The sequence below is a fragment of the Chiloscyllium punctatum genome, chromosome 32, assembly GCF_047496795.1.
Source record: "Chiloscyllium punctatum isolate Juve2018m chromosome 32, sChiPun1.3, whole genome shotgun sequence".
NCBI lineage: Eukaryota > Metazoa > Chordata > Chondrichthyes > Orectolobiformes > Hemiscylliidae > Chiloscyllium > Chiloscyllium punctatum.
The window spans coordinates 43,305,778-43,323,443 of record NC_092770.1 but is presented as its reverse complement, the minus strand read 5'-3'; the positions used below and the strand labels follow the sequence as shown (position 1 = coordinate 43,323,443).

General features: G+C 40.9%; 1 protein-coding gene across 1 annotated transcript in view; it reads left to right on the top strand.

Moving 5' to 3' along the window:
• itfg2 (integrin alpha FG-GAP repeat containing 2) overlaps positions 1–17,666 on the top strand; it is an 89,427-nt gene that overhangs the window by 53,584 nt on the left and 18,177 nt on the right. The window contains exons 10-11 of the mRNA XM_072552200.1: positions 2,095–2,212; positions 9,644–9,814. Of these exons, the coding sequence (XP_072408301.1) occupies positions 2,095–2,212; positions 9,644–9,814 (289 nt within the window). The remainder of the gene's footprint in view (positions 1–2,094; positions 2,213–9,643; positions 9,815–17,666) is intronic.

Here is a 17,666-nt window from a genome sequence, read left to right as displayed (position 1 = left end):
GATTAAATTCTTCTTGACCAAATCTGAGTCTGCTTGCAGGCTACACAGGCATCTCCATTGCCAGTAATGTGAGGCACACTTTAGTGGCATGTGTCACTTAAACCAATAAATGAATTTGTAATCAACAATTATCTAAAATCGATTGTGCTGTGGAGGTCACATTTTAGAACATAGACATAGAAAAATGCAGCGCAGTACAGGCCCTTCGGCCCTTGATGTTGCGCCGCCATTTTGCATGATTTCAGGCCAGATCTTACCATAAAAAAGGCAATATTTCAGTGGCATGTTGTTATGAGCCAGGCCAGACCTCCCCAAAACATTTCAAGAATGTAGCCCAGACCTTAACTTTGCTATTTCTAGGGTGTAGGTTTGCTCGCTGAGCTGTAGGTTTGATATCTTGTTGTCTCGGGGAATGCGGGTAAGTGGAGTTGAAGTGCCCATCAGCCATGATTGAATGGCGGAGTGGACTCGATGGGCCGAATGGCCTTCCTTCCACTCCTATGTCTTATGGTCTTATGGTCTTATCCAGATGTTTCACTACCTGGCGAGGTAACATCATCAGTGGCGACCTCCAAGTGAAGCGAAGCTGTTGTCTCCTGCTTTTATTTATATCTTTCTCCTGGATGGGGTTCCTGGGGGTTGTGGTGATGTCATTTCCTGTTCGTTTTCTGAGGGGTTGATAGATGTCATCTAGATCTATGTGTTTGTTTATGGCGTTGCGGTTGGAGTGCCAGGCCTCTAGGAATTCTCTGGCATGTCTTTACTTAGCCTGTCCCAGGATAGAGGTGTTGTCCTAGTCGAAATGGTGGTTTTTTTCATCCATGTGTAGGGCTACAAGGGAGAGAGGGTCTTGTCTTTTTGTGGCTAGCTGGTGTTTGTGTATCCTGGTGGCTAACTTTCTTCCTGTTTGTCCTACGTAGTGTTTATGGCAGTCCTTGCATGGAATTTTGTAGATGACGTTGGTTTTGCCCATGGGTTGTACTGGGTCTTTTAAGTTTGTTAGTTTTTGTTTGAGAGCGTTGGTGGGTTTGTGTGCTACTAGGATTCCGAGGGGTCTTAGTAGTCTGGCTGTCATTTCTGAAACTTCTTTGATGTATGGTAAGGTGGTAGGGTTTCTGGCTGTGTTTGGTCTGCTTGTCGTGGTTTGTTCTTGAGGAATCTGCGCACTGCATTTTTTTGAGTATCCGTTCTTCTTGAATATGTTGTATAGGTGGTTCTCCTTTGTTTTCCGAAGTTCACCTGTGCTGCAGGGTGTGGTGGCTCGTTGGAATAGTGTTCTGATACAGCTTTGTTTGTGTGTGTTGGGATGGTTGCTGGTGTAGTTAACTATTTGGTCAGTGTTTGTCGGTTTCCTGTATATGCAGGTTTGTAGTTCTCCGTTGTCCTTCCTTTCGACTGTGACGTCCAGGAATTTGCTATTTCTTTTAAGCAGGTGTAAAGTGGATATTCCAGGAGAGATGCCGCTAGTCAAATCACTTTGTTTAAAACAAAGCAGAATTTATTTACAAGATTACTGTATGGGTACAAACAAAAAAGAACAAAATACAGAATGACTTAACCTATCTGAAAACTCAACAGATTATCCAAACTTAATAATTCTTTTCCAAATACTTGCAACGATCTCCATAAACACCCCTTGGCACAAAAGGTAAAATCAAGCACAGGGTCTTACAGGAGAGAGACAGGATCAGCATGGACCTGCTTCTTTGGCTCCAGCAGCTTCAAAACTGCCTGACTGCTTTCAATGAATAGCCAGACTAAAACCAAATCAAATCAGAGAAAAGCTGAGCTGGGAGAACTGGCCGCTCCCCTTTCATTGTGCAAGTGGGTTTTTCTAAAACTTGAAAGCCTTTTTCCAGAGGCAATATCTGTTAGCTATAATCAAACTGGGCCATAAAATCTTTCAACTTAGACTTTTCGGAGTCTGTGTCTTTTACGACCTCTGTGAAGAAAGTCCAAGGAGACACAACCTTGTTAAAGGAGCAGCATCATCACAACGTGAACAGACAGATGTCATGGAAAGTAGCGATGAATGACTGTTTTGTGATATATGTGTATTGAGATGAGTATAATTGGAATCTGCATTTTCTTCAGGGTGATGGACGAGAGGAAGTAGTGGCCTGTGCTTGGGATGGTCAAACCTATATCATTGATCAAAACAGGTCTGTTGTCCGGTTTCAGTTTGATGAGAATGTCAGTGCATTTTGTGCTGGTAAGTGTCAAACTAACTAATTGTTAAATTGTTCATAGACATCTGTCAAAGGGAAAGCCCAGTTATGATCAGTTTTAGAAACAAACCATTCTTAACTTTAATAAATAAAAATGTTGGAATTCCTCCGTACGTTAGCCAGTATCGATGGAGAGGGCAGATAAGTTAACGTTTCGGGTGTGAACTGGATTGTTATCTGAGCAATCTCCATCACAGACTGCCTTGTATCATCTGCACTATTGCTCACTGTGGATCACGTTGGCTATCACTAGCCCTTTTAGGGTAGGGATCTAGAGGGCTAACATGGTCTGGTGTGATAGAGGAAAACCACTTTTTAATCTAATGAGAAGAGGTGTATTCCAGACTGAGACAGATTGTTCATCAATAACGGAATCGAGGGTTATGTGGAAAAGACAGGAAAGTCGTGTTCAGGATTATCAGACCACCATGATCTAATTGTATGGTGGAGTAGACTCCATGGGCTAATGGCCTATTTTTGCTGCTACGTCTTATGCACTTATAGGCTCTGTGCAGGAGCAGAAAGATATGGATGTGTGAATGCAAAAATCAAATGGGACAAGGCAGTTGAAGAGCATGACACACTTTATTAATAGTGGTATAGAATGTAAAGCAAGACGGTTATTTCAACCTTTAGAAGACACTAGTTAGATGCCTGCTGATGTATTGTGCATAGTTCTAGGCACTAGTCTTCAGGAAGGAAGCAAATACATTGGAAAGACTGCAGAAGTGGTTTACAAGGATGGTTCCAGGGATGAGAAAATTCACTTATGAAGATAGATTGGAGAAGTTGGGATTGTTTACCCTAGAGAGGAAAAGGCTAAGAAGAGATTTGATTGACATTTTGAAAATCAAGTGGTCTGGACAGAGTAGACAGGAAAAAACTATCCTGCTCATAAATGAATGAAAGGACGCAGATTTAAAGTGATTTGCAAAAGAAGTAAATGTGATGATGTGAGAAGAAACATTTTCACAAAGTGAATGTTTTGGGCTTTGAATGCAGTGGTTGATAGTGTGGTTGGAGATAAGTTGAATGAAGATATTTAAAAGGGCATTAGATGATTATTTAAGAATGAATAAAATACAGGGTTATGGAGAAAGGATCAGAGGATGGCTTTAAGTCATTGTGGCCATTTGGAGGGCTAGTGTAAGCATTGTGGGCTGAATTGCCTCTTTCTACACTAACAGTACTGATTTTCTGCTGCTGGTCTGCAGCTCCTTGAATGATGGTACCTTTCCAGCTAAGGTCCTGTAGCTACATCTGTTGCCAGTCGCGCAAATGTCAACCATCTCTCTGAGTAATGCTGAATGTAGTGCGTCATTTACAGTAAGTCTATTCTTTCCTATATACGTCTTGATAGTCTGATGTTTATGCATAAATGTGGATTCTACTTCTAGAAAAGATAGGAAGCTAAGTCTTCAGCTTTCTGGCCGTCAGTAATTTCAGTTGATTTTCATTTTATTGGATTTGAGTTACTCCTAATGAGCTAGGTCAGCTACCTGCTGTCCCACCTCTTCAAAAATTACCTTGAGGCTGGATGGAACCAGGGCAATGACAAATACTGGCTGGGCTATTTTTAGTTTCTCCTTCTCCTTGGATGCTGCCTGACCTGCTGCGCTTTTCCAGCAACACATTTTTAAGCTCTGATCTTCAGCATCTGCGGTCCTCACTTTCTCCTATTTTTAGGTTCTGAATGTCTCCACTTCCGGGTCAGAAAATCCAGCCCTTAACCTGATGTAGTGATTGGCTGATATAAAACCTTTGGTATTATCTGAGTCCAATTATTTGTGGGATTAAATTGCTACCAGTTGTGAAAAGGTTGGGAGCAGATTGTTATACTGCTGGAATTTATTAGACTGTGATGTTTTTAAACTGTCTCCTTTCATTCAAAGTAAATTGAAGTGGTTTGGCGAAGGGATGTGATCTCCTGTGAACACTGCCTCGAGACATGCCCATGTGACCAACTTGTATCAAGATATTTAAGATTAATATGCAGACTTTAACACTTGAACATAGACTATTGAAGTCAGTCAGACATCTTTTTAGAGAAGAAGGCCTATAACAAGTGTTGTGTTGGCAAGCAGAAGTTTTGATGAGAACTGCTGCCAAAATTATAAAACTAGCGGGGAGTTATGGATTGAGGGGATGTCTTATTACTTATGCTCAGAAGATTGAATAAAATAAACCTTGCTTGATAGGTTCAGTCTTAAGAAGACAACCTGCTAAAGCTGAGAGGAGATTGGAACTTTAAACACATAATCATATTTCTGCTGAGAAAGTGAAGTAGTGTATCACTGTGATGTGAGGTTTTTGTTTGTCTTAAGAAGTTAACGGTGTGCATCTTTTCTGTACCGTAGCATGTTAGTTGTTTATTAGGGTCATGTTAAGACATGGTTCATTTTAGTTTGATTGTTATAATAAGAACCTTAAAACATGAAATCAGTCATTGGGAAATTCATTTCTCTTTTTAAAACTTTTAACTTTTGTAACAAGATATAAAACCCAACATTTTGATGTGGCTGGAACAATGAGTAAAATCATTAAATTAACATTTTTCAATAAATTTGTTGATTCTAAACTTTGTGTAACAATGCTAAACAGATGGTAGTGAACTGACAGCTGATTTTATATCTCTTGGTGTTTATTTCCATTGACAGTTCTACTTTTAAGTTACTTCTGTATTTTATGGCTTGTTACACATTTTAAAAGGCTGCAGACATTGAGATGAAAATCATCAAGTAATGTTTCAATTTTTTTCAGTCTTTCGTTGCTACTTGAAAATGCTGATTCTTAACACAGGCAATAGTTTATTCTAGGTAGTCAATGTAATGTCTGTGTTCCTGAGATATGGGGGTTTCATTAGAGGATAATGTGTTTATTCTCTGACCATTGATTATATTACCCCCATATGAAGAACTTAATCCAATTTACTTTACTAGGTTACTTACAAATATAAAGGATAATATGCAGCAGTGTACCACACTGCTACAGGCAGATAATGAAACTCACTTATTCTCTTTAAGAGACATAATTGACTGATAAAGTATATATTCTCACTATAGTACAGTAACAGTTATATTGATGGTATCTATGGTGTTATGTCACATTGTAGCATCAAAGATACAGCAAAACTGAAATGGCAGAGAAAGTGTCATTCAATTATATTGCTTGTACATGAGGCTGATCCTATATCTACAAGTAATGACACTACCATGCCATAAAATCTACTAATTTAGTGACCATGGTGAAGGTCCCATTTTTTGGCTGGAACAAGGGTTTCCAAATTATGGGTCGCAGTGGTCCCATTTAGGGTCCTGAACTGCCCCTCCTCTGAGCAATAATGATGACGGTGGCTCAGATGGGACAGCCCTGAACACTCTGGATCAATGCACAAATAACAAGAGATGGACAGTAAACCCAAAGTGCTCTTTAGTTTCAGGAAGCACTTGTGAGCCAACTTTGTGGAGACAGAGGCCAGCAGAGATTGAATCCTATTCAAACTAGACTTCAAATGAAATTTTAATGTACTGTCATGACATATTGTGCACATTGGATGGGTCACTAGATTTACTTTCTTCAACCAAACAATAGTTGAATTAGAGAGTGTGTCAGCCTTCTAACCCAATGCACAAGCTCAGTAATACTTTGCATATGTCCACCCTGCTTATTACTAAGGTTGTGCATTGGGTTAGCCTTCTGATCCATTCTCTAATTCAACTATTGTTTTGTTGAAGAAAGTAAATCTAGTGACCCATCCAGTGTGATCAATATGCCGTGACAGTACATTAAAATTTCATATGAAATGCTAGTTTGACTGAATAGGATTAAGTTAACAGCTGTTGTAAGTGAATTTGATACGAGGAGACTTGCTGACAGTTACAGGAGGGTTTTAATGCTGCACATCATGATGTCCCAAGGCTCTTGGTTCAAATACATCAGGTATTAAATTCTAAAATTAGGAACGTTTTTACATTGTACTCCAAAGTTCATTTCTGCACCAACATAAAACTGCTCACAGTGGTTTAGTGATTAGTACTGCTGCCTCAAAGTACCAAGGACCCGAGTTCGATTCCACCCTTGGGTGACTGGATGTGGAGTTCGCACATTCTCCCCGTGTCTGCATGGGTTTCCTCCCACTGTCCAAAGATGTGCAGACTAGGTGGATTGGCTATGGGAAAAGCAGGGTTAAAGGGATACGGTAGGCAGGTGGGTCAGGGGTGGATGCTCTTCAGAGGGGTGGTGTGGACCTGGAGGGCTGAATAGCTTTGAAGCAGGCCATAGGGATTCTGTGAATGTGTCCAGGGTGCAAGAAAAGTAGGAAATGATGTGGCTGAGCTGGGAAGCCAAAGTGATGGCTTTGGTTGTTACTGTATATCTGCTCCACTATGCCTGTTGGAAACATGGAGCAGAAACAGTCCATTCAGCCTCCACCATTCTAGCTCGTGGCTGATCATCTACCTGAACACCATTTTTCAATGCTATCGCCATATCCTTTGTTGTCATTAATATCTAGAAACTGATTTTTCTCTACCTTGAACATGCACTATGGCAAAACTTCCACACAACTCTTGAGACTGAATAGATTCAGGAAAGAGGGGGTAATGAGTGAATGAATGGGCCAGTTTATAGGGAAAAAGATTGCTGAATTTACATTTGTGAGGTGGGGGAGTGTTTAGGAAGAAGTGCTGCTAAATGAATGGTGGACAGGGTTTTAGGAGAGTGATTGCTGATTGGTTAACGAAGTTGGGAAGAGCGATGGCTGTGTATGTGTGGCGGGGATCGTGTGCATGGTATCGGAAAGATTTGTGTAATCTAGTAAACAGAAAAGTGTGTATGTGAATTTCTATGAAATGGGAAGGGAGAGATGTTGATTACAGTGTATGTTTGGGAATGGGGGAAGAGGGTTTCCTGTCATCAGACATTATGGAGAGATTTGCTGCAGTCCACGAGTGCATAAAATAATAATCTTATAATATTTTTCCAAAGTGCTTTTTAAAACTCAAATTGTTTTAAACCTTTTTATATTTGTGATTTATTCAAGCGGGAATGCGCCATTGAGACGAACTTGAATTAGCATTCATATCACATGTACTCACTCGCATTAGTACAGTTAAAGGTTTACAAGCTGCCGCATACAGTGCCATCTGAGGTACAAATATACCTAGGTGGAAAATCTCTGATCAAAGCAGGAAAATAAGGACAGCAGGCTAAGAAGTTAAATGAGTAAGGGCAGTCCCTCCTACTAAAACGTAGAAAAACAAGGAAACACAATTAACTGGTCAACATGACAGTCCGCAAGTGATTGGCCAGCTGGGCTCGTATGTCTCACAAAAGCTCAAACTCACCCCCACCGGCTCGCTCTCTCTGTGTCCACACACGCACACTCTCCCACTGCCCTGGGGCTGCCTGCTCTCTCTCTCTCTCTCTCTCACTGCCCCGGGGCTGCCTGCTCCCCCTCTCCCACTGCCAGAAAATTGAAAGAAATAAAAGTAAAAGCAGACAGAGCCGATGTGCCATCCGCGAGCAGGAGCTCGCTATGCTGCTCCTCTGCCACTATCTTCGGGACAGCCATGAGATTGAGGATTGGTCAAGATCATAGTGAATGGCGAGCCCACTCGAAAAGCCGAATTGTGTACTTTTGCTCCTAGTTTCTATGTTTCAATGCAAATTATATGTTGGCCTGTAAAAAGCAAACTTGAATAATTATATTTTGAATGTCTCTGTGCAGCTTTATCGCTTTTTTGTAGGTGTCTGGGGTCACATTAGTGTTTACGTTCAAATGGGGTTGTGTGGAGAAAAGAGTGTAGGAACCTTTGGCATAGGAAGCTGGTGATTCCCAGGCAGTCTTTTTACAACAACCCTGATGTGATTTATGCACAATCAGATACTCAACTGCCAGTTGTCAAGGTTCCTAAGGCTTTCGTGATAGAGTCAAAGGCTTTCAGCAATGCTACTGGGATAAGTATCTGCAGCTGGAAGAAATGTCTTGTGCTGGTACTGCAGGAAGCCCTGTGTCCGGCTAAGTGGAGTTTTGCCTTATTCTGGCTGTATAGGTGGAGAGAGTGTCAGCTTGGAGGGCATAGGGGTTTTATCACCCTATGAGATGGGCCATGCTATAGTCAGGACTCTTCATTGGGCACAGTAGGAAGGTTTCACTCTTGGTAAGATACAATCAGTGATGGTGTTGGATCTTTCAATGATCGTTAATTGTTTGAGTGTCTGAAGTGTCCTGAGGCTGACTTTCACCTTTCATGTTCCAAACTTAATTGTAGGCGACACAGGAAAGCAACATGCTCTCCATCTCATGCCTTCTCACTTCCTTCCCTATTTCCCAAATAATTCCAGAGGTAATTCATTTGGGTAATATCTTGCTAATATTGATGTCGATGGTGTGGGTTCTCATGCTATGATTCAGATTTCGTATGATGCTAATCTGTGTAACCTTACCTTGGGGATAGCATCCCAAATGGGTGGGAGTACTGGATTAGTGTTTATAAGGAACTTACAGCCTATTTTACCTGGGTATCTTAGATGCTTGGACTAATGTCACTTAGCATGACAATTTGAGGAATGTAATGACTAACTTGGTGAAACCCCATTTCTGGTTAAGGGTTATAACGGTTGATATTAATCTCCAATGTATATTCTCTCCAGATGAAATGTTATTCAGAAGTTGATGAAAATATGCAATAATATTTTATTATGCATGACTCTTGATTTTTACATTAATTTTTTGAGCTATGCAGCTTTAATATATTTGTACTTGATTCAGACCAATCCTTCTGAAATGATTGGCACTTTTACTGAAGTAGATGCATTATATAAACTATGTAAAAATTCTATTGGTTACAATCTGTCTAAACATACACTATATCAGACTTTTATTTGGGGTCAGTGGGTCAGTGATGATCCCTGACACAGTGCATTATGGCAACATGGCCAGATGCATGGAGAATTTGGCCAGGATAGCAATCTTTGCAAAGCCATCTAGATGTGCTGTTCTAAAGTTCAAGTTTCTGGAAGTTCTGTTTGCGAGCCTTAACTTCTCCCTCGCACTCCTTTAGATCTTTATTGTCTGTTAACCTCCAAAGAAGGTTAAGCTTCAAAACGTAACTACCAAAACCTTCTCAACATCTGCCTGTCCAGTCATTTAGTAAGTTTTGTTCAATGACAGCTGTCATACAGGTAAAAATTGTTGTTGTTAATAAAATCCAAAATAACCTTGATGCAAGTTTGACAGAGTCTACTGTTACTGTATCATTTGGAACTATTAACCCATATTAATAGTATCTCAAGATTCTATTAAGCCTGGATGGTTTGAATGGAAAGAAAGAGATTGTGCATGCACCATGTCGTGGGGTTTTTAAACTTAACAGGTCTCCATTGCTTACTGTCACCTCTCTTTCCCCCTCTAGGTATTTATGCATGCAAAAATGGTCGGAATAGTCCCTGTCTGGTGTATGTCAGCTTCAACCACAAAATCTATGTCTATTGGAGGGTGGAGTTAGAGAGAATGGAATCTACCAATATGTTGAAGGTATTGGAAACAGATGAGTTCCACAGCCTGCTACAAGGAACATCAGTGGGTGAGTATTTTCATGTTCATCCTTGGCTTTGGTGGGAAGGATTACATTGCTTTGTTGATGCGCACAAGTAAACTTGAACAGCGCAAAAAGAAATGTTTTGAAATTAGCTGATGTCTGAAATATTTTTGTTCTCTTCCATTTATGCTACTATATAAAGGATTTTAATTTCTGTCTCGTAGTGAGGATATATGGCATGTATCATTTCTAGCCAACAACAAATGAACTCTGAATATAGGTTTACTCTTCATATGCTAAAAGAAAATCCTGGCACACAACCCAAGACAAATTTTAATGAGAATACTTAGTCGATTATTTTTATTTTGTCAATGATGTTCTTCCCCAACATATTTCTTTTCTCATTCCCTTAAAATATCTTCTCTAGCTCTGAACCTTTTTTAACCTTTGGTTGCCCCTACTTCTCTGCTCTCTTTTCTCTCTCTGCCTTTGACTTCTGTGCTTCCTTCATTGGTTCAATTCTTCATGGTTTGTCTTCATTTTTTCTCTTGTTTGTAAGTCACATCTTACTAAGGTTGCATGTGATGCCAATGTTGAATTACTGCTGTTAATTATGCATTAGGAGGAGGCAATGGCCTAGTGGTGTTATAACTGGGCTGTTAACCCCTTCCCTGGCAACTTGTTTTTTGGAGAAAACGTTTCATTTTCAGACGAGTTTTTTTATTGCTTTTTTTATTGTATTTTTAATGCTGATTATGGAAATAGCTTATCAGACAAGCTTGCACTCTCATCTGATGTATCCAAGCTTCTCATAGAAGGTACATACTCATTGTCATCTTCTGATCTTGACATCTGGGCATAATTTGTAAAAAAAAAACCAGAAAAACCGAATGACAGTGTGTGCCCAAAAGCAGTGTGTCGACACTTCTTGCAATGCCTGAGGCGGAAGAGACACAGCTACCAGACGTATGAGTCACCGAGTTTACTCGTTTCTAGCTGAGAAGGGCCCAGAAATGCTGAGAATTGACGTATAAACTCGTCTGTGGCTGTTTTTGAAATTATATGTTTTGGACGAGTTTACTCGTCGCACTCTGAAAAAGACAAATTGGGTGAAGATGAGTTAACTTGTCTTTGCCGGGTAAGGGGTTAATCCAGAGGGCCAGTTAATGTGCTCGAGATCCAGATTTGCATTCTGGCATGGCAGATGGTGGAATTTAAAGTTGACAAACATTTGGAATTAGGAGTCTAATGGTGACCATGAAAGCATTGTCAGGAAAAACCGATCTGGTTCATAAATGTTCTTAGGGAAGGAAACTGTCATCTTTACCTGGTCTGGCCTGCATGTGACTCCAGGCCCACAGCAATGTGGTTGATTCTTAACTACCCTTTCGGTTGGGCAATAAATGCTGGCCTAGCCAGTAATGCCCTCATCCTATGAATGAATTTTTCTGAGCATTGTGTAGCTTTAGAATTTTCTCAATGAAGAGATGGTGGAAGTAGGGTCCTTGAATACTTTAAAGGCAGAGTTGGGTATATTTTTGTTAAGTGAGGGATTGAAATGTTGTTGGGGTAGACAGGTTTGTGGATTTGGTGTTATAATCAGGTCAGCCATGACCTTATTGAATATCGGAGCAAGTTCAAGGGGCTAAATGGCCTACTGCTCCTGTTCTTATGTAAAGCATTTGTATACAGTCCTTCAAAGCTGTTTCCTCTGTCTTTCAGAAATAACTGAATAATTCTAATATCAAATGAAAGCCAAAAGAACTACAGATGCTGAAAATCAAAAACAAAAACAGAAGTTGCTGGAAAAGCTCATCAGGTCTGATAGCATCTGTGAAGAGAAACCAGAGTTAATGTTTTGGGTCCAGTTACTCTTCCTCAGAACTGGTCTGAGGAAGGCTCACTGGACCCGAATTGTTAATTCTAACATCAAACTTTTTCTTATGATAATGCCCAAAATGGGTAAAACAATAGAAGACTACAGTAACAAGATCAAATATTTGTATGGTTACCATAGTTATTAAGCCTTACAGGTTTGTTATATAAGAAAAAATGGCATGATTCACATCTGCATCTAACTAATGAGCTGATTTTTAAATCCTTGCCTCAAAAGCTGCAGACATTGTCTGCTTGATACTTTTTCATAGGGCTTCTGTAAATAACCTTCAATCAAACAATCTAAACCAAACACATTTAATTAAATAAAACAAAGAACTATGGATGCTGGAAATCTGAAACAGGAACAGAGATAGCTGGAGAAACTCAGCAAATCTGACAGTATCGAAGGAGAGAAAGCAGAGTTAACATCGGTCTGGACTTGAAACATTAACTCTGCTTTCTCTCCACAGATACTGCCAGACCTATTGCATTTCTACGTTTACTTAATATCTGTTTTAATAAAATAACAGAGAAAATCATGTAAGAGCTGTAAAAAGTACGTAAACAAAGAACACCATTGTTATGAAAATGAGTCAGCAATTTATGATGAGGAAGTGATAGCCCATGGATTGCAGTTGTAAGCAAGTTCTGTTTACTCCACGTTATCAAGAAATGGCTCAAGACATTGTCACTGCAAACGTTATGGGCACTGAAAACCTTCCAGCAATAGTACAGAAGACTTGTGCTTCGGAATTACCTCTAGAAAAGCTGTTTTCAGTACAGCTACAACATGGAGAATTACCCAGGTATGTCTTGTGCACAAAAGGCAGGTCAGCTCCATTACCGCCCCATTGCTCTATGTTCGACCATCAGCGAAGTAATCAAAGGGGTTATCGATGGTGCTATCAAACAGTATTTGCTTTGTAATAATCTGCCTGCTAAGGCTTGGTTTAGGTTTTGCCTTGTTATGCCTTTGGTCCAAATATAGATAAAAGAACTGAACTCCAGAGGTGAGATGAGAGTGAATGTCCTTGATTTCAAAGCTGCATTTAACTGAGTGTGGCATCAACGAGCTCTTGCAAAGAGGTGTAAATGGTAATCATTTGGAATACTCTCCACTGACTGGAGTCACATCTGGCACAAAGGAAGATGGTTGTGTTTGTTTGAGGTCATTCATCTCATTCCAAGGGAATCTTTGCCAGAGCTCCTCAAGGTAATGTCCTAGGCCCAACCATCTTCAGCTGTTTCATCAGTGACTTTCACTCCACCATAAGGTCAGAAGTGAAAGTGGTCTCTGACAAACACACACTGTGCAGCATCATTCGCAACTCCTTGGGTACTGAGGCAGACCGTGACCATGTATAGCAAGACCTGAATAATATCCAATGGTAAGTTGCATTCATTCCACCCAAGAACCAGCAATGACCGCTTTGAATTGAAGAGAATTTAACTATCTCCGCTTGACATTTAATGGCATCAACATTTGTTGATTCCCCCACTATCAACGTCCTGGAGTTTATCATTGGCTGAAAACTGATCTGGACCAGTGAATGGCAGTTACCAGAGTAGAGTTTATGAATTCTGAGGCAACAAAGTCATATCCTAACTCCCAATGCCTGTCTGTCATCTAGAAAGCACAGATCTGGATAGCAATTGAATACTCAATTGTCTGACAAATGCAGTTCCAACAGTGTCCAGGAAAACATGGGCCACCAGGCTGGCACCCTACTTTAAACCTTTATCACTTCACCATTGACACACACAGTGGCAGTAATGTGTGCCAGCTGCTAGGTCTATTGCAGCAACTCCCCAAGGATACTCAATAAAACCTTACAAATCCTTGACCTCTAACTCCTAGAAGAAGGCTGATGGATACATGGGCACACTGCTACCTGAAATTCCTTCCAAGCCATACCACATGGTAATTTGGAACTACATTGCCACTGTTTCACTGTTGCTGGGTCAGAATCCCAGAACAGCCATCATAGCAACACTGTGACCATAAGATGGAGGAGTAAAAGTAGCTCTTTTTAGCTCATCAAGTTTGCTCCACCATTTAGTAAGATCATGGCTGATATGATAATCATTAACTCCACTTTCCTTTTATTTTCCCATACCCTTACTGATTAAAAATCTGAAATTCTGAGCTGTAATATACTTCATGATCTGCCTTAGCAGCTGTCCGCAGTAAAGAATTCCACAGATTCATTACTTTTTGAGAGAAAAAATTCCTTCTCGTCTCTATTTTAAATGGGTGACTTTGGGACCTAGACTCTTCCACAAGAAAAAAACAATCCCTCCTCATCTTGTTAAGCCCCCAAAGAATCAAATATGTTTCTAACGGTTGTCTCTTGATCTTCTAAATTTCAATAAGTACACACCCAATCTAATTGATCTCTTTTCATAAGAAAAGTTCTCCATACCCGGGATCAACTGAGGGAACCTTCTTTGAATTAGTGCAATGCTGTTATATGTTCCCTTAGAATAAGGAGACCAAAAATGCTCACGGTATTCTGGGTTTGATCTAACTAGTATCTTATAGTTTTACAAGACTTCCCTATTTTTAAACTTCATTTCCTTTGAAGTAAAAGCCCACTAGCCTTCCCTAATACCTACTGAATCCCCTCTACAGAATCCCTATGAAAGCACTGTATTAGTTCAAGAAGGTGGTTCACTGCCATTTTCTGCTGAGCAATTAGGAATGGGCAATAAATGCTAACCAAATCAGCAGTAGCCACTTTCCATGAACGAATTACAAAAGAACCTCCCAGTTCAACTCATGAAACCAGCAGCTTAATCCTTCCTGTCTGAGGTAGAATACTTTTGGCACTCATAGACTTTAACTGAGGTCTCTTGTAGATAAAACTGTCTCTCACTGTCTTCTTCTATCTTTCATGCTCTATCGCCTCTGTCATACTAACTCACACCCTTGCTCACTCTTACTCGCTGTGTGTATTGCTCCCTCTTTTTCTCTCAATCTCACTCTTACTGTCATGCTGTCTTGAGTGTATGCTATGTTTCCCTCTCTCATTCTCTCATGTTCGGTCTTTCTTTCTTTTCTTTCCATCCTTCCCTTCCTCGCTTCCTTCCTTCCCTTGCTCTTGTCCTCACTCTCGGCTGCCCTGACCCTCACTCTCACCTGCCCTCACCCACCCTCGCTTTCACCTGCCCTCGCCCTCCCTCACCCTCGCCCTTGCTCTCTCTTTCCCACGAGCGCACACGCATGCTACCTCCCCCTCTCCCCACATGGCACAATGTGCTCTCGCATTTTCTCTTGTGTGCTTACGCTCTCTCGAGCCCCCATTTGTTTCTTGTGCCTGATATTGCTTGCATTATCTTTTGCTCACTCCCTGAGTCTGTTTCACTTGTGCTTTCTTTTGCTTGTTCTTTTTTACTCTTTTGGTTGTGCTCTCTTTTGCTCAGTCTTTTTTTTAAAACACTTTTAATTGTGCTGTCTCACACTCGCCCTCTCTCTTTCTCTCACAAATTATAATCCAGTCTGACCTTTTTTCCCAGAGTTTTTTTTGTGTCCTAGTTCTAACAACTACACAATGAAGGGCTTCAATTACTAGGCTATTTTTAGCAATGTTTAAATTCTGCACTACCAAACATTTATTTATATAGCAAACTATGCACAAGCTGTCTGTATGAATAGGGTCGATTTGATCCACCTTATTGAATAATTCTTGGGAACCTATGTTTTTAAGCAGGGATGCATATGCATATTCTTCAGGGCAAAGGGAACAATTTAGGAGGGTATTGTTGTCCTCTCTGAGCCTGCCATTTGTATTTGGTCATTCCAGTGAGGCACATGGGAAAGGCTAGGGGAGGGTTTGGTATAATGTTTCAGTGCACCAATAAACTAAGCAAAATTTCAGCAGGGCCATCTCACAGCAAATCCCAGCTTTTGTTGGTGCCTATCAGAAACTCCTGACTACGTAGTCTTGAAGTCTAACTTAGCCTTCACCAGGAATGTTGTCATCATTTTGCTGCTGCCTAATTATCAGCATCCAAGTTCCTTTATATAAAGAATAAAACTGGTCAGAGTGATGGAGTTAAAGATGCACAGCAAAGATAAACTTGAAATAATTATTTTGTGGGGTCTGGAGAGTAGAAAAGACTATATAAGATGAACCTTTTTAAATTTATTCATGGGATATGGGTGGCACTGGCTGGGTTAGCATTTATTGCCTGTGAGTAATTGTCCCTGAGAAAGAGCTGCTCCAGTCCATTTGACGTAAGTAGACTCACAGTTCCATTAGGGGTCACTTCCAGGATTTTGACCCAGGAATAGTGAAGGAACGACATAATTATTTCCAAGTGAGGATGGTGAGTGACTTGGAGGGTGCTGTCAAAGGAGCTTTGGTGAATTTCTGTAGTGTATCTTGTAGATAATACACACTGCTGTGACTGAGTGTTGGTGGTGGAGGGAGTGGATGTTCATGGATGTGGTGCCAGTCAAGCAGGCTGCTTTATCCTGAATGATGTCAAGCTTCTTAAGTATTGTTGGAGCTGCACTCAACTACGCACCTGGGAAGTATTCCATTATACTCCTGACTTGTGGCTTGTAGGTTGTGGACAGGCTTTGGGGAGTCAGGAGGTCAGTTACTCACAGCAGGATTCCCTTGTTTGTGACCTGCTTTTGTAACCATGGTATTATATGGCTAGCCCAGTTCAGTTTCTGGTCAGTGGTAACTTGCAGGATGTAGATAGAATCCTAGAGATGTACAGCATGGAAACAGACCCTTCAGTCCAACCTATCCATGCCGACCAGACATCCCAACCCAATCTAGTCCCACCTGCCAGTACCTGGCCCATATCCCTCCAAAACCTTCCTATTCATTTACCCATCCAAATGCCTCTTAAATGTTGCAATTGTACCAGCCTCCATCATTTCCTCTCGCAGCTCATTCCATACCACCCTCTGTGTGAAAAAGTTTCCCCTTAGGTCTCTTTTATATCTATCCCCTCTCACCCTAAACCTATGCCCTCTAGTTCTGGACTCTCCAACCCCAGAGAAAAGACTTTGTCTATTTATCCTATCCATGCCCCTTATAATTTTGTGAACCTCTATAAGGTCACCCCTCAGCCTCCAATGCTCCAGGTAAAACAGCCCCAGACTGTTCAGCCTCTCCCTATAGCTCAAATCCTCCAACCCTGGCAACATCCTTGTAAATCTTTTCCGAGCCCTTTCAAGTTTCACAACATCTTTCCGATAGGAAGGAGACCAGAATTGCAGGCAATATTCCAACAATGGCCTAACCAATGTCCTGTACAGCCGCAACATGACCTCCCAACTCCTGTACTCAATACTCTCACCAATAAAGGAAAGCATACCAAACGCCTTCTTCACTATCCTATCTACCTGTGACTCCACTTTCAAGGAGCTATGAACCTGCACTCCAAGGTCTCTTTGTTCAGCAACACTCCCTAGGACCTTACCATTAAGTGTATAAATCCTGCTAAGATTTGCTTTCCCAAAATGCAGCACCTCGCATTTATTTGAATCAAACTCCATCTGCCATTTCTCAGCCCATTGGCCAAGATCCCATTGTAATCAGAGGTAACTCTCTTCGCTGTCCACTACACCTCCAATTTTGGTGTCATCAGCAAACTTACTAACTTGTACCTCTTATGCTTGCATCTAAATCATTTTTGTAAATGACAAAAAGTAGAGGAACCAGCACCAATCCTTGTGGCACTCCACTGGTCACAGGCCTTCATTCTGAAAAACAAACATCCACCACCACCCTCGGTCTTCTATCTTTGAGCCAGTTCTGTATCAAAATGGTTAGTTCTCCCTGTATTCCATGAGATCTAACCTTGCTAACCAGTCTCCCATGGAGAACCTTGTCGAACGCCTTACTGAAGTCTATATAGATTACATCTACCGCTCTGCCCTCATCAATCCACTTTGTTACTTCTTCAAACAACTCAGTCAAGTTTGTGAGACATGATTTCCCACGCACAAAGCCATTTTGACTATCCCTAATCAGTCCTTGCCTTTCCAAACACATGT